General features: G+C 42.8%; 1 protein-coding gene across 9 annotated transcripts in view; it reads right to left on the bottom strand.

Moving 5' to 3' along the window:
• The window catches only part of DOCK3 (dedicator of cytokinesis 3), a 609,762-nt gene that overhangs the window by 162,666 nt on the left and 422,465 nt on the right, over positions 1-24,631 (bottom strand). For all 9 annotated transcript variants that reach the window (XM_048858121.2, XM_048858128.2, XM_048858122.2 and 6 more), the window contains exons 11-12: positions 24,244-24,304; positions 23,229-23,376 (exon numbers count right to left, since the gene is read on the bottom strand). In XM_048858121.2, coding sequence (XP_048714078.1) covers positions 23,229-23,376; positions 24,244-24,304 — 209 coding nt within the window. The remainder of the gene's footprint in view (positions 1-23,228; positions 23,377-24,243; positions 24,305-24,631) is intronic.

The following is a 24,631-nucleotide window of genomic DNA, read 5'->3' as shown; positions in this document are numbered from 1 at the left end:
TAGTACTCTCCTCTTGATGTAAAGCAGTGTTTCTCAAACTTATTTGATCAGGCCCCCCTTCTTTGTGTCTGTCGTTGTTTATGCCCTCCGCTCCCACAAGTACATATACTGCCACTCAGCTCTGAAGACATAGAGGAGAGCAGCAGCTGCTGGCCGGGCGCCCAGCTCTGAAGGCAGTGCCACACCAGCAGCAGCACAGAAGTAAGGGAGGCAATGTGAACAGTGGGATTTGTAACAACTTTTCACAGAAGACTAAGTGCCCATTGCCACCCTTACTTCTGCACTGCTGCTGCCACCCTGGGGCTGACAGTTAAAGCCTGGCTGCCTGTAGGTGCGTGATTGGGGGATGGAAGAGAGCCTGAGCCTGGGCTGCCTCCTGGTGAGGGACGGGGAATGGGGGGAAGGAGAGTGCAAGCCTCGGTCGTCGGGCTCTGGCTGTCAGCCCTGAGTGGCAGAGCTCTGCCTGTTCCCTTTATCCTTGGCTCCCAGGTGCGCATGGTCCTTCTGCACAAGCCCGAGCCACCTGGGGCTGACAGCCATAGTTCTTAACAAAAAAAGGCACACACCTTGCGCCTTCCTTGACACATTCCCTTACCTCCCTTTGGAGACCCGCCCCAGAGTTTGAGAATTAAATGTAAAGTAACAGCTATGTAAAGTAACAGCTATGGTTGAACTCCATTTCTACACTTGGCTAAATTATTTATAATTGCAAGTAAAGATAATTCAAAGTATCTTTTCTCTGTAAATACTGATCATGAAACAGACCCAAGAGGTCTCTTTGGGTATGTCTACACTGCAATTAAAAACCTACAGCTGGCCTATGCCAGATGACTTGGGACAATGGGCGGTTTAACCTCACCAGGGCATGTATGGGGCAAATCCAGCCCAGCCTCACAGGAACAAAGGACACTGGCCTAGGCAGCAACAAAGGATCTGTTGGACTCTCAAGTGAGTCACCCCTCTTCCCTTGGTCAATTTGGGACTACAATGCTCACCTGACTCGGGGTGGGGCAAAGCCAAGAGGGAAGAAAGAATATGATAAAAGGGAGAGACGTTTGCTATGCTCTCTCTCTTTCACCCCCATCTACAGACATCTCCACCAAGCGACTGAAGCGCTGATCGAAGGGGAGAGCCTGGCTGAAGAGCAACCAGCCAGCCTGTGGTGAGAAGCATCTACATTTGTAAGGGCACTGAAAGTGTTAAGATCAGCTTAGAATGCGTTTTGCTTTTATTTCATTTGACCAAATCTGACTTCTTGTGCTTTGACTTATAATCACTTAAAATCTATCTGTTGTAGTTAATAAATTTGTTTGTTTATTCTACCAGAAGCAGTGTGTTTGGTCTGAAGCGTGTCAGAGACTCCCCTTGGGATAACAAGCCTGGTACATATAAATTTCTTTGTTAAATTGATGAACTCATACAAGCTTGCAGCGTCCAGTGGGCATAACTGGACACTGCAAGACAGAGGTTTCTAGGGTTGGGTCTGGGACCAGAGATATTGGCTAGTGTCATTCGGTTGCACAATCTAAGCAGCGGCTGGCCAAAAGTGCTCACTCATGTAGCTGGGAGCAGCTTGCATGATAGAGGCTGTGCGTGAACAGCCTGGGAGTGGGGGTTCTCACAGCAGAGCAAGGTAAGGCTGGATCCCAGAGTCGAGGTTTGGCGTGACCTAGCGGATCACTGGTCCAGATAACACCAGGGGAACTTTTCACTTTGGTAAATTCTTCCAATGGTTAATTACCCTCATTGTTAAAAAATTACGCCTTGTTTCCAGTCTGAATTCATCTAACTTCAACTTCGAGCCATTGGATCTTGTTAGACCTTGTTAGACTGAAGTCCATTATCAAACATTTGCTCCTCATATAGGTGTTAGTAAACTAATCAAGTCACCCCTTAACCTTCTCTTTATTAGTCTGAGCTCCTTGAGTCCATCATTATAAGGCAAGTTTCCTAATCCTTTAAGAAGCCCTGTGGCTCTTCCCTAAACCCTCTCCAAGTTATCAACATCATTCTTGAACTGTGGACATCAGAAATGGATACAGTATTACAGCAGTGGTCACAGCAGCGCCAAACACAGAGGTAAAATAACGTCTCTACTCTACTCTACTCGAGATTCCCCTTTTTATGGATCACAATAGTCCTTTTGGCCACTGAGAGCTCATGTTCAGCTGATTAGCCATCACGATTTTTCAGAATCACTGCTTCCCAGGATAGAGTCCCCCATCCTGTTCCCCCATCCTGTATATATGGCCTACAATCTTCGTTTCTAGATGTATATATTTACATTTAGTCATATTTAAAACACACATTGTTTGCTTGCACCCAGCTTACCATGTAATCAGATCTTGCCTGATCTAATAACTAAGCAGGAACTGGACTTGAGCAGGACCTGGATGGAAGAGTCGCAAAGAAAGGCCAAGGACATGCAGAAATTGACTGTCTGATTCTCTTTCCTCTGAGTCAAAATGAAACCAAAGTACAGTGTTAGGAGATACACTGCTGTGCATGCCTCCACCTTACACAGGCAGAATGACTCTGAACACTTCTTATCAGTAACCACAGCTCCATCCCATCCCATATACGGCTGCAGATCTGAGCAAGGGTACAATACGGAACCACACCAAATATATAGGGACAGATTTTCTGATTGGTTAGGGCTGCTTTAAACTGGTTTTCCAGTGCAAAGGTATTCTAAACCCAGAAGATCTGGCCTATGGAGGATTTGTCCTATATAGGGGAAACTTCCAGTGTTACAGAGCCACTTTAATGCCTTGTATATCACCTCCACTTCTAGTCTGTAATGGGAGAAGGGGGCTGGGCTAGGGCATCCCTATGTGCGATCCCCAACTCCCAGTACAGGCCCTTGGAGTTACTAGCAAACGATACAGTTTAAAGCTGTACTAACCTATACTGGGAAACGAGCTCAGTGCTGAGTCAGCCAAGGATCAGGGACTGCAAAGGTGGCCTAAAGCATTTGTAAAATACCCTGGGGTCCTGCTCTTTAGGATAAAATTCAGTATAGAAATATAAAAACATGAAATCCTTCAGCCAAGGTTTAAAGTAAAATGGGATTGTGTGGGGGATGGGAAGATGCATAACACAACTCTCCCTCTTCTCCTCTGAGTAAACAGCACTCCCCCAGAGCTCCCACTCTTTCTTAAGTAATGAAGTGTGTCACGACCAGGTCGTGGGCAGCCAGACCTAGTGGTCAGAGTGAGAGTTGGGACTCAAGCCGAGTTGGGTACCAGAGGGTCAGAGTCTGAGATAGACCAGAGGGCAAACCAGGAATCCGGCATCAGTAGGCAGGCAGGGTCCAGTTACTGGGAGGTCAGAGACCAAGATAGGCTGGAGGGTAAATTAAGAGTCAGGCATCAGGAGGCAGGCAGAATCAGAAGCTAGAGTCTGGGATCTCTCACACACAGAATGTGAAGCAAGATAGGCAGTATGTACTGTTGCTCAGACAACTCCCTGTCATGGCTTCCTGTCTTACATACTGGCAGCCAGTCAGCCAGCCAGCCAATCAGTCAGTGGGCTGCCACTCAGGTCCTGCGGGTTGGTACTTCCTTCTGGGCCCAGCCTCATGGGGTCCTCCTGCAGGAGCTTCCTGCGATAGAGCCCTGCAAATCTGCAGATATCTGCTTTATATTTGTGGACATGTTTGAGGATCATGGATTGGATGTGATACACATTTTGTATCCACGCAGGGATCTACCTGTGGTGATTAGGGTTGCCAATTTTGGTTGGACGTATTCCTGGGGGTTTCATCACATAACATAATCTTTCATTAAAGATTAATCTTTAATTCCTGGAGACTCCAAGACAATGCTGGAGGGTTGGCAACCCTGGAGATGACAGCAGCCCAGCATCACCATGGTCTCAGGTTCTAGCCCTGCAGGATCAAGTTCCCTCTCCTGTTTCAATCTACATTTAACTACTGCCTTCAAAAGCAGCAAGTTGAATTGAAAAACCTAACAGAGCTTTAACTACAGCATCAATACTGTGATGCTACACAGCTAATTGAGTTCTTTAAGCTCTCTTTTTTTATAGGTTTTCTTTACATTTTGATACTCACACTTTATAAAACATTTAGAAATGGAACCTTAATATAAAGGGTTAATAAATGCTTAACAGACATTAAAGCATGTCAAAGATTGTTATAAGCACATCATAGAATGTGTTATAGATCAGAGGGTCTCAAACTGTGGTCCGCAGACCACCAGTGGTCCGTGAGCTCCATTCAGGTGGTCTGCAGATAGTTCCCTCTAAGGTGCGCACCTGGGTGGCCGCACATGAGAGAATGAAGGGCCACCCACCTAATTAGTGGAGCCGCGCAGGCACGGCTCTACTAATTAGGTGCCTGGATGCTGGAGCAGATGCACATGTAAGGTGAGGTGGTAGCCTTGGGGGGAATAGAGGGTAGATGGGAGGGGGCAGTAGGGTGAGAAGATGGGGTGGGGGGTATTTGGGACATGCAGGGCTGCAGCGGTCAGAAAAAGAGGCGACTTTCCCCAGCTCCAGGGCAGCTGCTGCTGGGGAGAGACGGCCCTCCTTCCCAGCCTCTGCTCTGTGGCTGTTGTGGTTGGAGAGAGACTGCTCCCTCCTTCCCAGCCCAGTTCAGGGGCTGCTGCGGTGGGGGAGACCTTCTCCTTCCCAGCCCCAGCTCGAGAGCTGCCATGGCGGAGGACAGAGGGAAAGACCCCCTTCCTTCCCAGCCCCAGCTTGGGGGCTGCCACGGCGTGGGAGAGAGGGCACATCCATTGCATTAGAAAGGTAAGACTATTGATATTAAAATATGAGTTGTGTGCTTTTATTTGTAGAACAAAAAATGTTAATTATCATTAAGTTTTTTTATATAGCGCTTTTATCCAAAGCGCTTTACAATAGCTAATGGTACAAACAACACTTGGAAAGATCATTAAGTGGTCCGCCAAGACCCTCAGCAATTTTCAAGTGGTCCGCAAAAAAAAAAATTTGAGATGGTTATAAGTATAAGCCATAGTTATAAGCAACCCTTTGACCTCTTGGACTCTATGGACTTGCTTAATCATTTACTAACCCTTTTAAAGCTACTTTTAAATGGAACCTTAACATAAAGTGTCATTGTTCTGATGATACAGATAAATGATCTGGTCTTGTTCCTTGTCTTGTCTAATTTATATCGCTAAGAACTTGTCTTTATATCACTAAAGTTGTCTTACTTTATCTATACTGATATAGTTAAAGCAGTATGACCTTCCCTAGTGTGGATGAAGTTATACTAGTATAAAAATCCTTATAGTGTATAGCTTATTCCCATATTGGAAAGGGAATAAGCTATACTGGTATAAGGCACCATTGCACTGATATAACAGCATTCAAACTAGAGGTTGTACAGGTATACACAGTAGAATCTCAGAGTTACAAACACCTCAGGAATGGAGATTGTTTGTAACTCTGAAATGTTCATAACTCTAAGCAAAACGATATAGTGGTTCTTTCAAAAGTTTACAACTGAACATTGATTTAATATAGCTTTGAAACTTTACTATGCAGAAGAAAAATGCTGCTTCTAACCATCCTAATTTAAATGAAACAAGCACAAAAATAGTTTCCTTACTTTGTCAAATCTTTTTTTTTAAACTTTCCCTTTATTTTGTTTAGTAGTTTATGTTAACACAGCACTGTACTGTATTTGCTTTTTTTGATCTCTGCTGGTGCCTGATTGCATACTTCTGGTTCCAAATGAGGTGTGCGGTTGACCGGTCAGTTCGTAACTCTGAGGTTCTACTGTAGCTACATCAGTAAAAAACCAAAACCACCCCCCTACCCCAATCTTTCCTAACTGATATAGTTCTTCTGGTACAAAAACTTAGACCAGGACTAACATCTTCTCAATTCTGACTACTGGCCAGGTTATTTTGAATATAATACAGCTGCAAGACTTCTTAAGATGCCTTTGAAGTCATGATATTTTTTTCCTCAACAGCAAAGAGTGAGTCCTAGTTATTCTGAAGTAATGTTGGCTTGTTATTAAATTAAACCTCTGCCCTACTGATTTTCCTCATTTGTTCATCTTTACAGACCATAGCTTTCAAATGCTGGAAAGACGCAAAACTTCAGGAAGATAAAAGCAGTTTACCCTGAGGCTTTCCTTGTAGGGTCTATTTTCTTGTATCAAGCATGTTAATTCCTCTTTTTTAAAAAGGCACATAATGTTGGCAAAATTAGACAGGAGAAAAACCAGCTGCTGTCAAGACAGACAAAAACATCAGCAATTTTTCAGCATTTATGTTCGTGGAACTTGAGCACTCAATGGCATAAGGAGTAACAGGCTAACTGTAAAGAAGTAACTGGTCATTTTCTACAGCTTTCACATTACAAACCCATGTTCTGTCAGGTAAAATGAGTTACCAGAAGCTCTACTCTAGCCTGACAGCCCTTAAGAAAATGTTGAATATTATAACTGCAAAAAGTTGTGTGGACAACAGGGAATAGGATGCTATATATCAAGCATACCATCTGAGTGTGCAAAAAAGAATTAAAAAGTAAAACTAAATTTTCCCAGAATATGTTCAAAAGGGAATTAAATAACTGAAAAGTTTGGTAGTGTAGTATGTATAGACCCCTTTCACTTGTAGACCACTGGTTTCAACCAGATTTGTAAGGTCTCAATCTAAATCTTAGTTGTACAGGTGTCAATATCCCTCTCCCAAGTCACATCTGGCATATCTGTTGGCTGTCGCAGAATGATAGGTATAGAGAATGAACTACCCTCTCACTCTTAAAGAGGATCTCTGCAAAAAAAAAAAGAAGGTGAGGTACATAAGGGGAGCAGTGTAGGGAAGCTTGAACTGATGTTATCCATGTTGTTCTGAGGGTACAGGACTTTAGTTTACAGAGATGAACTGTTCCTTTCTCCAGCCTTAGATTTACTTTTGAGGAAAAGAGTGGTTTTTTTGTACTTTTTATCTTAAGATACTGCAGATTTGCATCTCTGCCTCATGTCAGTGTTGATATCTACTGTCTAAATAAATGCTTCTCTTTGTATTGTGTGACACTGTACTGTACTGGTAAATTCAATAATTCAGCAGATTTCATAAGACCTACACAGTACATTTAGAATTGTTTAATTTACATACAATTTAAAAGCTTTCCCACCCACTGCATGATGAACAAGAAATCCCTTTGCCATTTCTATGTCCCCAAGCTGTCCAGCAATAGCATAAGGAGACAAAGTACTTTCTTGGAGAACACTCCTGGCCATTTCTTTTCTTTTTTATTGAATGAAAATAGCTGTCTGTCCTGATAAAGCTAGGAACTTCAAATCAACTTTATATTCTCTCATCCTTTAACCCGATAAATTGGATAGTGCTACAATCCTGGGTAACACTGGCTTCCATAAATGGGTCCAACTCCCTCTTCAATTGATTTTTTGGTTTAAATCTATTGCTGATTCTGGCAGCTTGTTCCATATGCCAGCCATCATTTGTGTTAAGAAACCTGGCCCAAACTGCTTATACTATAATCCCTCATTAATTTCATTCACTGACCTCTTGTTTTTGAAACAATATTTCTCTCAGTTAATTGGCATTAATCCATTCCTCTCCTTTCAAGAACCTGGAATCCTGTCACAGGTCCCTTTCTTCCTAAACTACTAAAGCCAAGTATAGCTGGTCTTTCTTACACCAGAATATCTAATAAATTTGATCTTTAATATACCTTTCTATTCTAAGAAAGATCATCCCTATGATATATGAACAGAATACCAGACAATATTTGCAACATGATACCATTTATATAACACAAGAATACGACCAATTTATGCTCCTCTATCTACATCGCAAGATTTTGTTTGCTTTCTCTGAAACAAGCAAACATTGAGCAGATGGTTTTAACACACTACCCACAAGCAGCCCCATGTCACTTGCCTACCCTGCATTCTGTATTGTGGCTCGTTTTAGGAGAGCACATCCAAGTTAGAGCAGTCCTTAGCCTATTCTACCTTATGCCAGAGGACCTGTCTGAGACAAAACTGGCCCAAAACCTAGGTATCACAAATACCTAAAGCCTAAAGCCATTTTTGCACCAACCACCCTTTTAAGTTGCACTGTATACTTTTCGGCCAAAGCCAAGGATCTAGTTCTAGCTGCTTAATATTAGGCATCCAAGTTTGAAAATTTAGACCTAAATACATTCATCATTAATAAACTTTTCATAGTTTTCTTTGGGCATTTTACTAGTGATCAAATATATTTCTATTTAAATAAAAAATTCCTCCTTTGCAGTCCAAATTTCCTTTTTGGCTGGTTGCTTCCATAGTAAATTCACAATGGTGAATGTTTTACACACAACATTAGGCTATAATGTCAAACACTGTGGGGGAAGAAGTAAAATGAAGGCTCTACCCAGCTGGGCAAATAGCAATGAAGGAGTGTTGCAAAAGGAAAAGCATTTAGGCAATATACTTGCAATGAGAGAAAGGAATTTTAAAGCCAAAAGGTTCGGTGTCAGATGAGGAAAAAGGAGAAGAGAGTAATAGGACTGTGGAAGAGAAGACAAAAAGGAAAACTGAAAGCAGGAATAAGAAAAAAAGTGAGATCATTTTGTAAGCAGAGTCAGGATGAGCTCCACCCTGACATCTGGTGGTGAGGTGTGGCAAGTTGTGGAAAAGAACTTCAGGGGTGATCTCATTTGCATAGGCACACCCACCCTGCCTAGAATGAGGCCATAGCTGCCCATATGGTCACTTTGGCTGCTGTGGGATCCCCAGTGTGTCTGTTATTGGGGCAGGAAGAATAAATTGTTATTACCCTGATTATGGGAATCAAGGACAGTGGAACTGTACTTGGCCTTTTGTTATGATGGAGGGACTCGCCATCAACTAAGTAGCACTCGCTAGGCAAGGGACATGGGTTCCAAAACTCTGTGAATTGAGAGAGGCTGGGGACAGGTATTAATACTTGGTGGTATGGGCCCCCTGGTAAGGGCCTTGCATGCTAATTGCACTTCCTCCTCTCTCCGCTGTGGAATATCAGAGCTAATTTTGATTCCATTAAGGAGTCTAATTACAGGCTGCTGAGCTGAATTCACTTTGGGCTAATGGTACACCAGCACTGAGGCTCCCCTGCTACAAGCTGAAATCACAAAAGAGCTAAACATACTAAGAGCTGAAATCACTGAGTGTTAAGTAGTGGGGGAGCCTGAAGATATATGGTGAAGCAGTTTGCGGGACGGCGAGCGGAGCAGAGTGGAGTGGCTGCTGGAGCGGAGCAGTTTGTTGGACGCCTAGAGCAGCTCATGGGGCGGCTGGCAGAGCAGAGCCCCATGGAGAGGTGGAGCCATCAGCTTTGGACCACGTAAGGTGCCCCTTAACCCCCCCCCACCCCAATCTCCACCCAGATTGGGAGGTAAGACTCTGCAGATAAACTTTTGAACTCTGGGGCTGCCCTGACCAGGGACAGAGACTTTTGGGTCGTTGGACTTTTGGGACTTTGGGTGATTTTGGGTTGCAGGACTCAAGAACCAAAGGGAAAGGACATGCCCCAATTTGCTTGGGGTGGGGTTTTTTTGGCTCATGGGCTGTGTTATGAATCCTGTTGGTGGTGTTTCCCCAACATAATGCCACATTGTTTCTTTCTGTTATTAAAAGGCTTTTTGCTACACTCAGACTATGTGCTTGCGAGAGGGGAAGTACTGCCTCTTGGAGGTGCCCAGCGGGGGTGGTATATATTTGTCCCAGGTCACTGGGTGTGGGCTCGAGCCGGTTTTGTATTGTGTTATTGGAATGGAACCCCTAGATACTGAACCCGGCCCTTGTTGCTGCCAACTCTGACAGGCAGAAGGGTTACAATTTTAAGGGAAGAGGGAAAAGAAAACCAGTGGAGATAAGGTAAAAGGAGAAAAGAATTAAAAAAAAAAAGGCCATACAGAAATATAAAAATACAGGCGACCAGGAAAAATGAAATAAGAAATGATGTATACATTTAGATTTATTAGTTTTTACTTCATTTAAAAAATAGTTTTATAGGTATATAATTAAAATGTATTATTAATAAAGTAAATCTTTTCATGGTTTATGTAATGAGCTTATAGTTGTGGTATTATATCGTCTTTGCAAGGTTATAACATGACTGCAGGATTAAGAGCAGGAAAAACTGGATTGTGAGAGGAACTATCTTATTCAGACATAAATCTGTAACAACAAGAAGGCAGGCTCTAAAAGAACAGTAACATAAACTGAATTTTTGTACAATCATTCTGATTTGCACACCTGTAAAATCTCTGTTTAAATGTTATATACCTTTCAGTCTCATTTGAATTTCCTATATTCTTCATCTGAAAAAGCTTATCTGGCCCTATGCTGAGTAGCTCAGTTATGGCAATTGTACACTGTGAGGGTATGTCTACAGCAGACTTGGGCTTGCGGAGCTCAGGCTAAGGGACTGTTTAATTGCAGTGTAGGCGTTCGGGCTTGGACTGGAGCCTGAGCTCTGGGATACTTCCTCCTTGCAGAGTCCTTGTCATAAATATAAAGGGAAAGGTAAATCCCTTTAAAATCCCTCCTGGTCAGAGGAAAAATCCTCTCACCTGTAAAGGGTTAAGAAGCTAAAGGTAACCTCGCTGGCACCTGACCAAAATGACCAAAGAGGAGACAAGATACTTTCAAAAGCTGGGAGGAGGGAGAAAAAACAAAGGGTCTGTGTCTGTCTGTATGCTGCTTTTGCCGGGGATGGACCAGGAATGGAGTCTTAGAACTTTTAGTAAGTAATCTAGCTGGTATGTGTTAGATTATGATTTCTTTAAATGGCTGAGAAAAGAATTGTGCTGAATAGAACGACTATTCCTGTCTGTGTGTCTTTTTTGTAACTTAAGGTTTTGCCTAGAGGGATTCTCTATGTTTTGAATCTAATTACCCTGTAAGGTATCTACCATCCTGATTTTACAGAGGTGATTCCTTTATTTCTATTTACTTCTACTTCTATTAAAAGTCTTCTTGTAAGAAAACTGAATGCTTTTTCATTGTTCTCAGATCCAAGGGTTTGGGTCTGTGGTCATCTATGCAAATTGGTGAGGATTTTTACCAAACCTTTCCCAGGAAGTGGGGTGCAAGGGTTGGGAGGATTTTGGGGGGAAAGATGTGTCCAAACTACGTTTCCCAGTAAACCTAGTTAGAGTTTGGTGGTGGCAGTGGATATTCCAAGGGCAAAGGATAAAATTAATTTGTACCTTGGGGAAGTTTTAACCTAAGCTGGTAAAAGTAAGCTTAGGAGGTTTTCATGCAGGTCCCCACATCTGTACCCTAGAGTTCAGAGTGGGGGAGGAACCTTGACAGTCCTAGAGCCCAGTCTCCAATCCAAGCCTGAAGATCTACACACTGCAATTAAACAGCCCCTTAGCCTGAGTCCCACAAGTGCGTGTCAGCTGACACAGGCCAGCCATGGGTATTTAATTGCAGTGTAGACATACCCTGAGACAAGCTAAAGCTGTCAGGCTCCAGCCAAACCAGAAACACAAAACAAACTTTTGCTCTACTCAGGCAACAATTCTTTCCCCTGTGTCTATACACGCTTCTCCCCTAGCTGCAAAGGAAAAGCTTTCTCCCACCCTCAGCCCCAGACAACTCCTAAACAGTAGAAGGTGCCCACACTAGATCTCAACCCAAGCTGCTACTTTTGCCACAAGGCTGTTTCCTACACCTACTTTCACCACAAATTCACCTCATTCATTCTTTAATCAAGGGTTTACAAGAAATCCTTTCTTTATCACATAGTCTCTTCTCATTTTCCCACCCACAGCTTCCTCTACACTGGGAGCACCACCCTGACTGCTGATATGAGGCCTGCAGACTGTTCTAACTTATGCTGAGGGGATCTGTCCATAATACACCAGTTCCAGGATTGGGGAATGCAATGGTGGCTGAGAACACTGCGAATCTTCCATGAAGGCATAAAGAGTATTGTTAAGCCTGAACTTCCTTTAGTATATGAGGAAGAAAGGTGCAGCCCAACTGTCTCGGAGTGGGGAAAAGGTCAAGATCCAGAAACAGAACACTGTTCTATTAAAAGGCCTGCACGGTGTGTGTAACACAAGAATAAGGTAACATTCAATGAAATAAAAAGTGGAAAATTCAAAACTAATAAGAGGAAATGTTTTTTCATACAACATGTAGTTAAACGGTGGAATTTATCGCTAGACAAAGTTGTTGAGACCAAGAAATCAGCAAAATGCAAAAAGCTATTGGATATTTATATGGATATCAAGAATATCGAGAGATGTTGTTATTAATGAAAATATAACTTTTGGAAGGGATATTAACTTTGTACTTCAGAGCTTAAGACAATCACTAACTAACAGAAATCAGGATGAGACTTATATGTGGGTCAGATAATTCCCCATATGCCTGCTGCAAGGTTCTTAACTCTGGTTCTGACCATTTGTAAACAGAATACAGTACCAGATGGACTGCTTGACTAGATGGACTGCTGGAACACAGAAATTCTATGTCCCTGTGTGTGTTAAGTTAAACTTAAAGGACCTGGGAGGATGCACCCAAAGAGTAATGATGGAGCAAAATAGGTTAACAAGCTCACTCGTTTAACTCTTTAACTGCAATTTAAAAAAAAGGAGGAATAGATAGATAATGAGATATAGACCTTTCATCTTTAGGTCACTGGACTGAATCCACCCCAAGTTGATAGTGACTGAAAGTTAGTACCATCTAGTGGCATCTATAGTATTTGCAATGGATTGGTAGTGTCAGTCTAACTCCTAGCACACAGATATCCACATCATAAAATCTCCACCAAACTGGCCAGCTTGATAGTCTGGGCAGAGAGACATAAGAATGGTCAGGCTGGGTCAGTTCAAAGGTCCATCTGGCCCAGTATTCTGTCTTCCGACAGTGGCCAATGCCAGGTGCCCCAGAGGGAACAAACAGAACAGGTAATCATCATGTGATCCATCTCCTGTTGCCCATTCCCAGCTTCTGGCAAACAGGCTAGGGACATCATCCTTGCCCATGCTGGCTAATAGCCATTGATGAATTTATCTAGCTCTTTTTTGAACCCTGTTACAGTCTTGGCCTTCACAACATTCTCTGGCAAGGAATTCTACAGGTTAACTATGTGTTGTATGAAAAATTACTTCTTTTGTTTGTTTTAAACCTGCTGCCTATTAATTTCATTTGGTGACCCCTAATTCTTGTGTTATGAGAAGGGGTAAATAACACTTCCTTATTTACTTTCTCCACACCAGTCATGATTTTATAGACCTCAATCATATCGCCCCTTAGTAGTCTCTTTTCCAAGCTGAAAAGTCCCAGTCTTATTAATCTCTCCTCATATGGCAGCCTCCATACCCTTAATAATTTTTGTTGCCCTTTTCTGAACCTTTTCCAATTCCAATATATCTTTTTTGAGATGGTGTGACCACATCTGCACATAGTATTCAAGATGTGGGCGTACCATGGATTTCTACAGAGGCAATATGTTATTTTCTGTCTTCTTATCTATCCCTTTCTTAATGATTCCCAACATTTTGTTTGCTTTTTTGATTGCCGCTGTACATTTATTGGATGTTTTCAGAGAACTATCCACAATGACTCCAAGATCTCTTTCTTGAGTGGTAACAGCTAATTTAGACTCCATGATTTTATATGTATAGTTGGAATTATGTTTTCCAGTGTGCATTACTTTGCGTTTATCAACACTGAATTTCATTTGTCATTTTGTTGCTGAGTCACCCAGTTTTGAGAGATCCTTTTTTAGCTCTTCGCAGTCTGCCTGGGACTTAACTATCTTGAGTAGACCAAGAACCATATGACACTTTTGCTCCAGAATGGCCCCTTATGGCCAAGGTTGAAACTGGCTAGTGACCTTAGGGCCATGCAAATGTACACAGCCACTCTTCCTGACCCAGATGCATATGGCTAATGCAGCATCCAGAGTGCTTATTTCCCAACAGCAGTTCTGTCTGATTCTGCAGTCAATGGGGCCAAATGATTTCCCCTTTTCTCTCCATGGAAAAGTTAACTTTATGCACAACCTTCTAGCTGCCTGGTCCATTCAGGGAATTAATTGAAGCTGTAAAGCTGCAGCCTGAAGGGTGGGGTGATGGTGGCTGTGGAAACAGCATATAGACAAGAATTGGCCATTCTGGGTATGCAAAAGTGTGAGCACCTGGTCATAGGTAGGGAGGATCTGGCTAGGTCACTACATGTATTACTAGTACTTCACATAGAACTCTGAAAAGAAACTTATGGGAGCTCTGTTGAAGCACAGAAGTAGTTGGCAGTGTAGGGAAGTGCCTAACATGCTTTATCTGATTTGTGGTTAAATAGAGGACTTCAGTTCCCAGCGCTGTCAATTCAACATCTTTCATAAGTAAAAAAATTCATTTAAAATTTAGAAAAGAAATTAAATAATTGTGAGGTCTGAGGGGTAATCTGTACCATGTTAAACAGTGATGTTTATGAGGGTTACTGCAATATGAAAGAAATATAAATATCCTATAATATAGACTATATAAAATGTAGGTCAAAAGAAACAGTATACACCACAAGAGAAATGACAACACTGGATGCTATGACACATACTTCTAGGTACAGTGTAAGCATCAATTCAATTATGGAATGCCAGCCCACGTAGGGAGTAGAAAACAATAAAATCCACCAGTAAAATAGTGAGGATTCCATCAGGATACTACATCTGACCCTGCAACTTTCGTATTTTTTACTTTAATATTGTATAGTGCTTTATTAAAAAAAAAAGCAAACAAAAAAACGAACCAAAGTCTCAATGTACATTTAGGATAAGACTATGTTTAAACAGAGTGTACAATTCTTCATGTGAAATTTTAAATTCTAAATCCTGATACTTTTGAAGAGAAAGATAGAGCACTTCATCCTGTACTACTGGTGGTGTCTCTGCTAAATGAGGAAGAAGAAATTAGAATTCTTATCTTCAAATCTAGCTTCCTTCTGGCATTCACAACTTTCTAATAGATACATAAACTGCTGATAGACTGAAAGGAAGGTATACAGTTTAAAAGTATACAATTATACTATGGTTCCTAAAGTTATATTATGCCATTATAAACGCAGCCAATGCTTTAGGGCCAGATTTTCAAAGATATTTAGGTGTCTAAAGATGCAGGTAGGAGCCCAGTGTGATTTTTCAAAGCTGCCTAACTCCCATTGAATGTATGCACCTAGGCACTTTTGAAAGTTCCAGGTGCCTAAGTCCCAATGGGAGTTAGGCAGCTTTGAAAAATCCCACTAGGCTCCTATGTATACCTTTAGGCACCTAAATATCTTTAAAAATCTGGCCCTTAGTTACTAATACAGATGAATAGCTTTTTGTCCTGAAGTGGGCACAGTGCACAAGAACACAACACTGAATCTAAACAAAAGGTATTTGAAAAGACACACATGTCTGAAGGAGAAGGGCACCAGTGACTGAATCTGCTTTAATGGAAGCTGGCATGAGCTACTGCACGTTTTCTGTTATTTAAAGGGGTGGTGACTGTGAGAACTGATGAATATTTTCTCACTTGTTTCAGAGAGCAAGTTGTCCAGAAGAAATTTTATGTTTGCCAATTTTCAGCATCCTTACTGAATGCTGCAGGACCATCAGCTGCTAAACAGTACAAAAGCCTTACTTTGTTTGACACCTAAACCTCTGACCCAACACAAGATCCATCTATCATTTCTCCTACAGCTAGTGTTAACAGAGCCCTTCAAAAACAAAAGCATGGCATAGCTTGTACAGACTGAAAGTACATGTAGATTTCAATCCCACACAGATCTACTAAAGTATTTCAGAACTGCAAGCAAATCACTTTGAAAATAATCTGAATTTACTGCCATAATTCCCAAACCAAACATATATTTTAATCTCTATTAATGCTCCTAAAACAAGAAAGCACCTTCAATCTTGAAAATCTGAGTATTTTACCTTTTAAAATTAAAAATATTTCAAACTGTAAACCTTTGAAAGCAACAGCTAAAATACTAATCCTTGTTATTGCAAAACAATCTATCAGGGGCGAAAGAACAGCTCACGGTTGCTTTTAAGGCAATTAAACCTGCCAGCATGTTTTCAAAAAGTCTGTCACTCAAACACTAGTATGAAATGGAATTTGAATATTGATGGGAATGTGCAGGTAGAAGTAAGTCTTGGGTCAGGCGTGTGTGGCTATTTATTCACTGATCTGATTAGCATATTTCAAAAGATGAAGGTAAACTACTAGTGGATGTCCTGTGCAAAGTGACAGTCTATGAATAATCCCAGTACACCGAGGAAATAACTGGCAATGTTCTCTGCTTAATTAACCATCAGAAAGCAATACTGATCCAATAAAGCAGCCTCTGTCAGCCGTTGTGAATAGAAGCCAAACAGACCATTTCAGTTTAGCCTGAAGAATCTGACAGATTTATCTTAAGCAGGTCAAAGGCAGACGATGCCACTGAAGTTAAAGCTAGAAGTAAACTGCATATTAAAGGTTCAAAATAAGATGTCAATATACAAACTTGACTGAGCAACAGAAATATGCTTGAACTTTTCATGCTTTTCCATCAGCAAAGTCTTCACTTGTATTATGAAAGACAGTCAACATTTCAGTCTTTAACCCAGTGGTTCCCCGGCTTTTATTTATATGCGATAGACTGGTCTATGGGCTCCATGGAAGCCCCCACAACCCTTTATGGCATGGCAGGATCTCTGCTTTTTTCTGTCCAGTCTCTCTTTTTTCCCCTTAGTCTCCCTGTTTACATGCTTTTTTTTACCCCTTCATCTCCCCCCGCCTTTTCTGCTTTCCATTTTCATACATTTTTGCTCTCTGATGTTTTGCTGCCTTTTCCTGGCCACCACCCTCCTGCCTGTTTCTCCCCTTACCAGAAGTGGGGGTGTCATAAATATAAAGGGAAGGGTAAACCCCTTTGAAATCCCTCCTGGCCAGGGGAAAGCTCCTCTCACCTGTAAAGGGTTAAGAAGCTAAAGGTAACCTCGCTGGCACCTGACCAAAATGACCAATGAGGAGACAAGATACTTTCAAAAGCTGGGAGGAGGGAGAGGAACAAGGGCTCTGTATGCTGCTCTTTGCCAGAGACAGAACAGGAATGGAGTCTTAGAACTTTTAGTAAGTAATCTAGCTAGGTATGTGTTAGATTATGATTCCTTTAAATGGCTGAGAAAAGCATTGTGCTGAATAGAATAACTATTTCTGTCTGTGCATCTTTTTTGTAACTTAAGGTTTTGCCTAGAGGGGTTCTCTATGTTTTTGAATCTAATTACCCTGTAAGATATCTACCATCCTGATTTTACAGGGGGGATTTCTTTATTTCTATTTACTTCTATTTTTTATTAAAAGTCTTCTTGTAAAAACTGAATGCTTTTTCATTGTTCTCAGATCCAAGGGTTTGGGTCTGTGGTCACCTATGCAAATTGGTGAGGCTTTTTATCCAACATTTCCCAGGAAAGGGGGGGTGCAAGTGTTGGGAGGATTGTTCATTGTTCTTAAGATCCAAGGGTCTGGGTCTGTAGTCACCTAGGCAAATTGGTGAGGCTTTTTACTAAACCTTGTCCAGGAAGTGGGGTGCAAGGTTTTGGGAAGTATTTTGGGGGGAAAGACGCGTCCAAACAGCTCTTCCCCAGTAACCAGTATTAGTTTGGTGGTGGTAGCGGCCATTCCAAGGATAACGGGTGTAATATTTTGTACCTTGGGGAAGTTTTTGACCTAAGCTGGTAAAGATAAGCTTACGAGGTTTTTCATGCAGGTCCCCACATCTGTACCCTAGAGTTCAGAGTGGGGGAGGAACCTTGACATGGTGGCACAGTGGTGGGATTAACCTGAAATCATTTGAGATCCAGTTGAGATTTTTTGAACTAGAAATACAGATTTTAAAAAGGAAATTTTTTTTTTCTTTGGAAAGAAAGTCCAGAAAGCAGCTTTGAAACTGAAAGCAGCTTGGTTTCTCTCTGCTTTGTGGCCAAGCAGAGACAAAAGGGGATTATCTTGTGAATTGCAGGGTTTTTTTTGCCTGGAGGCAGGGTACTTAACTCCTGCAGGGAAATCTTCCAATCCAGAGGTTTTTTTTTCTTTTCTTCCTAAAAGTAAATAGGGGGTGTGTGTTCTACCCATTTGCTTTTTCTTTGGGCTGGGTAAGCAGGTTTCCAAGCAGTTGGAGGTTTTTTGCTTTAATTTGGGCCCAGAGCAGAGACAAGGGAATTGTCTTTTTCTGTAGGCTGACAATCACTATCAGAGAATAGGTATTCTATTGCAGCACAGCAAAATTTTACAGCCAAGTTTTGTTTGTTTATTTCTAAACCTCAGGTGTAAAGTTAGTTAAAAACAGAGAGGTTAGAATGACCAAATCCTCAGCTCAACTACAGCTGGAATTAGCCAAATTTCAGGCTGAGGAAAGACAAAGGGAACATGAAAGACAGATAGAACTCATGCGGCTGGAGAAGGAGGTACAGGAGGCTGCCCACAAGAGGGAAATGGAGGCAAGGAAGCATGTGGAGGAGGAGAAGGAAAAAGAGAGGAAGCATGTGGAGGAGGAGAAGGAAAAAGAGAGGAAGCATGTGGAGGAGGTGGAGAGGATAAAGGCCCAGCAGAATATACCAACAAACCCTAGCAATCCTTCTCCAGGTACCACTTCCCATCCCAGAAAGTTCCCCACCTACAAGGCAGGTGATGATACTGAGGCCTTCTTAGAAAACTTCGAAAGGGCCTGCCTTGGGTACAACATCTCTACTGACCAATACATGGTAGAGCTGAGGCCGCAGCTCAGTGGACCCTTAGCTGAGGTGGCAGCTGAAATGCCTAAAGAACACATGAACAAGTATGAACTGTTTAAATCCAAGGCGAGAGTCAGAATGGGGATAACACCCGAGCAGTCTCGTCGGAGGTTCAGAGCCCTAAGGTGGAAACCAGACATGTCATTTACCCGACATGCCTACCACATTGTGAAACATTGGGATGCCTGGATATCAGGAGCAAGTGTTGAATCTTCAGTAAATTTGCCCTTCCTAATGCAAATGGAACAATTCTTAGAGGGTGTTCCTGAGGAAATAGAAAGATACATCCTAGACGGGAAGCCCAAAACTGTAATCGAGGCAGGAGAGATTGGAGCCAGATGGGTGGAGGTGGCAGAGAAGAAGAAAACTGGTCGCAGTTGGAGCGGAGACCAGAAGGGACCACCCCAGACCACACCTTATTACCGGGGGCCGCCCAAAGCCCCACCTACCTCCCAAAGAACCCTCCAGACCCCTTATCGTCCCACCACCCCGTTCTCCAGCAACCCTCCTCGCCCCAGTGACCCGTCAGCTGGACGATGTTTTAAATGTAACGAGCTGGGGCATGTAAAGGCCAACTGCCCCAAGAACCCCAACAGATTACAGTTCATTGCACCGGAATCACACCAGAGGTCCACAGGCCCAGATACCTCCCAGATACCCTTGGAGCGGAGGGAAGCTGTGAGTGTGGGCGGGAAGAAGGTCACCGCGTGGAGGGACACCGGAGCACAAGTGTCAGCTATCCATGCTTCCTTAGTGGACCCCAATTTAATCAACCCAGAGATCCAAGTGACGATTCAACCCTTCAAGTCCAACTCTTTCAATTTGCCTACAGCCAAGTTGCCTGTCCAGTACAAGGGCTGGTCAGGAATGTGGACTTTTGCAGTCTATGATGATTATCCCATCCCCATGCTGTTGGGGGAAGACTTGGCCAATCATGTGAAGCAGGCCAAGAGGGTGGGAATGGTCACCCGCAGCCAGGCTAAACAAGCCGTGAGGCCTAGCTCTGTTCCGGAAACTTCTATCAGGACCCAGTCAGAGGTGATGGACCTGGACCCCAGGCCAATGTCTGCAACAGCAGTAGTGGATCCAGTCCCAGAGACCCAGACGGAACCAGTCCCAGAACCGGAACCAGCCGAACAACCAACACCAGACCCCGTGTCAGCACTGAATCCAGTACTTGCAACCTCAACAACGGAGGGCCCCACCGAACCTGAACTGGCAGCAGCCGATAACCCGACCCAAGAGGCTCAGCCAGAGCCTGAATCCCAACATAGTGCACCAGCGGAGAGCGGTTCACAGTCAACAGAAACAGCTCCATCCCCTATATCGCTTCCAGAGGGACCAAGCCTAGGTCCACAATCCCATGAGGAACTGATGTCTCCAGCATCAAGGGAACAGTTCCAGACCGAACAGGAAGCAGATGAAAGCCTCCAGAGAGCTTGGACGGCGGCACGGAGCAACCCACCGCCTCTCAGCTCTTCTAATCGATCCAGGTTTGTTGTAGAAAGAGGACTTTTATACAAGGAAACTCTTTCTGGTGGACACCAGGAAGACTGGCATCCTCAGAGACAGTTGGTAGTTCCAACTAAATACCGGGCCAAGCTCTTGAGCTTAGCCCATGATCACCCTAGTGGCCATCCTGGGGTGAACAGGACCAAAGACCGTTTGGGGGGGTCATTCCACTGGGAGGGAATGGGCAAGGATGTTTCTACCTATGTCCAGTCTTGTGAGGTGTGCCAAAGAGTGGGAAAACCCCAAGACCAGGTCAAAGCCCCTCTCCAGCCACTCCCCATCATTGAAGTTCCATTTCAGCGAGTAGCTGTGGATATTCTGGGTCCTTTTCCGAAAAAGACACCCAGAGGAAAGCAGTACATACTGACTTTCATGGATTTTGCCACCCGATGGCCGGAAGCAGTAGCTCTAAGCAACACCAGGGCTAAAAGTGTGTGCCAGGCACTAGCAGACGTTTTTGCCAGGGTAGGTTGGCCCTCCGACATCCTCACCGATGCAGGGACTAATTTCCTGGCAGGAACTATGAAAAACCTTTGGGAAGCTCATGGGGTAAATCACTTGGTTGCCACTCCTTACCATCATCAAGCAAATGGCATGGTGGAGAAGTTTAGTGGAACTTTGGGGGCCATGATACGTAAATTTGTAAATGAGCACTCCAATGATTGGGACCTAGTGTTGCAGCAGTTGCTCTTTGCCTACAGAGCTGTACCATATCCCAGTTTAGGGTTTTCCCCATTTGAACTTGTATATGGCCGTGAGGTTAAGGGGCCATTGCAGTTGGTGAAGCAGCAATGGGAGGGATTTACACCTTCTCCAGGAACTAACATTCTGGACTTCGTAACCAACCTACAAAACACCCTCCGAACCTCTTTAGCCCTTGCTAGAGAAAACTTACAGGATGCTCAAAAAGAGCAAAAAGCCTGGTATGATAAGCATGCCAGAGAGCGTTCCTTCAAAGTAGGAGACCAGGTCATGGTCTTAAAGGCGCTCCAGGCCCATAAAATGGAAGCATCGTGGGAAGGGACATTCATGGTCCAGGAGCGCCTGGGAGCTGTTAATTATCTCATAGCATTCCCCACCTCCAACCGAAAGCCTAAGGTGTACCATATTAATTCTCTAAAGCCCTTTTATTCCAGAGAATTAAAGGTTTGTCAGTTTACAGCCCAGGGAGGAGACGACGCTGAGTGGCCTGAAGGTGTTTACTACGAAGGGAAATGTGCTGGTGGTGTGGAAGAGGTGAACCTCTCCATGACCCTTGGGCGTATGCAGCGACAGCAGATCCAGGAGCTGTGCACTAGCTACGCGCCAACGTTCTCAGCCACCCCAGGACTGACTGAACGGGCATACCACTCCATTGACACAGGTAATGCTCACCCAATTAGGGTCCAACCTTACCGGGTGTCTCCTCAAGCTAAAACTGCTATAGAACGGGAGATCCAGGATATGTTACAGATGGGGGTAATCCGCCCCTCTGAAAGTGCATGGGCATCTCCAGTGGTTCTAGTTCCCAAACCAGATGGGGAAATACGTTTTTGCGTGGACTACCGTAAGCTAAATGCTGTAACTCGCCCAGACAACTATCCCATGCCACGCACAGATGAACTATTAGAGAAACTGGGACGGGCCCAGTTCATCTCTACCTTGGACTTAACCAAGGGGTACTGGCAGGTACCGCTAGACGAATCTGCCAAGGAAAGGTCAGCCTTCATCACACATCTCGGGCTGTATGAATTTAATGTACTCCCTTTCGGGCTGCGAAATGCACCCGCCACTTTCCAAAGACTTGTAGATGGTCTCCTAGCGGGATTAGGAGAATATGGGGAAGTTTTTGACCTAAGCTGGTAAAGATAAGCTTAGGAGGTTTTTCATGCAGGTCCCCACATCTGTACCCTAGAGTTCAGAGTGGGGGAGGAACCTTGACAGGGGGTGTCCATCAGAAATCTGTAAGCCTGGACACATGCTCCTGAAGACGTACTCTTTTGTGGGAGCAGAGACAAAGCTTCAGCTGATGATGTGCTTCTTAAAACTGTAGTCGGGTATGCATGAGTGGCTCCTATAGCCATGTGCATTAGGAAACAGCCTCAAGTGCAGGGAGGGAATGTAGTTTTTCAAAGAGATGCCAAATGATTTAGTCACAGCAGCACTATTGTAGTGGACATTCAGAGTGGATCTATGGTCATGCAGCTTTCCCCACCCTTACTGCTCCTTTCCTCTTCCCTGCACCCCCGTGCCCAAACCTAGACTTCTCTCTCTCTCACCCCCAGATCGCAGAATGCTGCTTTAGCCATTCTTTAAGCTTTTAAAAGTTACGCTTAGTAGCACTGAGAGCAACATCAGTAAGAAACAGGAAAAAGAACAGTTTATGAATTCTCCCCAGTGATACATATTCAAGGAATATTCCAAAATGTGTCTTCTTGTCATGCAACCTGGCTGAAACATCATATCTTTAAAATGAAGCTGCATGTAGTTTTAGTATATCTCCCTCAGGCTCACTAGCTGTCTTGCAGCTGTACGAAAAAGCAAGGGTAAGTAGAAATTTCCCTGCTCATGCTCTCCCCCCTCATCCCCAAGTTTGCTTCCCTATGAAAAGAAACATCTAAAAAGTGGGGTACAATGGTTATTCTTTAAAGAGCTCAGCATTAGCATCAGCCAGCTAAGTAAAATGAATTAGAAGGCTGGAGAATTCATCAACGTAAGCATCACACACTTGCACATTTCTGCAAGAGATTTATTTAGATTATTTGTTTGTACGCATGAGAGCAGGTCATGCTAACCTGTCAGGGAGAGGAACTCACAAAAAATTATAAGTCCTTTACATGTCATTTATAGCTCAGTGCTGAATCTCTGGTTTGTGGCACATGCGTATTCATGTAGTATTAAGACACCTAACCTATACTAATCGCTCACTCAGTTTCTTTCTCCCTCTGGTGAGTTACTCACGTGTAAACTTTGAGAACAAAATCTTTTTCTTCCTTTAGTTCAGAGATTGATTGAAGTACATCCATGATGCTCAATACTGCACAGCCATAGGGGCGACGATAATGTAGGTGGGAGGGGCCTTTTTTGGAATCATTTAGCAGCATGCGACCTGAAACAGACAGCTTGGTTAGAAATTAACATGCAGTTGCTCTCTCTGCTCCTATCTTTCTGTTGTCTCTATGTGAGTGTGTATACATACATACAGTATAAACTACAGTACAGAACTGTCTGTGTCCCTCTTTTCATATTCTTCTATATATGAATTATGCAGTCAATTGTTACATAGAAACTTTTTAACTGGGCCATTTCTGTAGACTGACTATTATTCTGATTAAATTATTGTCCCATTAAGAGATGAGATTTTTAAACAGCCTGAAAAAACTAGAAATAAAATACTGTACATTACACAAATACAAGAAATATTTACCTGGCCTCTTCTCAATTAAAACACCGATATCTTAACACCTTGGCATTGGCTAAATGCATCCCCATTAAGCAGGTTTTTTTGCTAACAGTGTGTCTCAAAAGCTGCTATTGCCATTTATGGTCACTGGGCACACAACAAAAAAGAGTTCCCTGTATTTATCCATCTGCAAATGATTTATAATTCTGAATGACCAGGTACGCTGACATCCTCTCCAAAAAGTGAGCTTTATCTCCCCCTTTCCTACATCTTGTGTGCAAAGTTTAGAAGGGTACACGATAAAACTGATATCTTCTCTTTCCAAATGGGTATTTACCCAAGTCTTGTGTTCCAGATCAAGAAAATCACTGTCTAGCAATTACTAAAATGTATTAACACTTATGTATAATGCCATGATTTGAAATTCTGTTTCTACAAAGAGGTAGGGTCTGTGATGGAGCTTTCTAACTGGTTAAATTGATCACAGCGTCAATTCAGTATAAGATAGGTTTTAAAAATATTTTTCATTTTGAGCTAATATAAAAAAAAATTAGTTAGCAAACCATACTGTACCTATTCGAATTACATGTGCAACTATGTACAAGTCTCTCTTCGTATCCTTGCTGCTGAGATCCTAACAAATTGGAAAAAAATAGAAGTTGAAACAAATAACACAACAAATAACAAATAACACAACTTTTGACCTTAAAGAAGGTCTGCAAAATACTCGTACAAACACACCCCACAAATAATAATAAATAATAATATTTTTCACGTATTTAACTCCTTCCATCTTTAAATCTGATTTACAAAGGTGGGAAGGTTATGGATGAAGAAAAATTAGGCACAGACAGGTTATGTTTTGGCTAGCAGAGTTCTATAAAAGAAAAAAACAAAAATCAACTGTCTACCTTGGTGAGGAAACTATGTTGGAACTCTGTCAACAGTCATTTTCAAACAT

This window comes from Caretta caretta, chromosome 7 (genome assembly GCF_965140235.1).
Source record: "Caretta caretta isolate rCarCar2 chromosome 7, rCarCar1.hap1, whole genome shotgun sequence".
Lineage (NCBI taxonomy): Eukaryota > Metazoa > Chordata > Testudines > Cheloniidae > Caretta > Caretta caretta.
The sequence above is the reverse complement of the archived record's forward strand: the minus strand, read 5'-3'. Positions and strand labels throughout refer to the sequence as shown.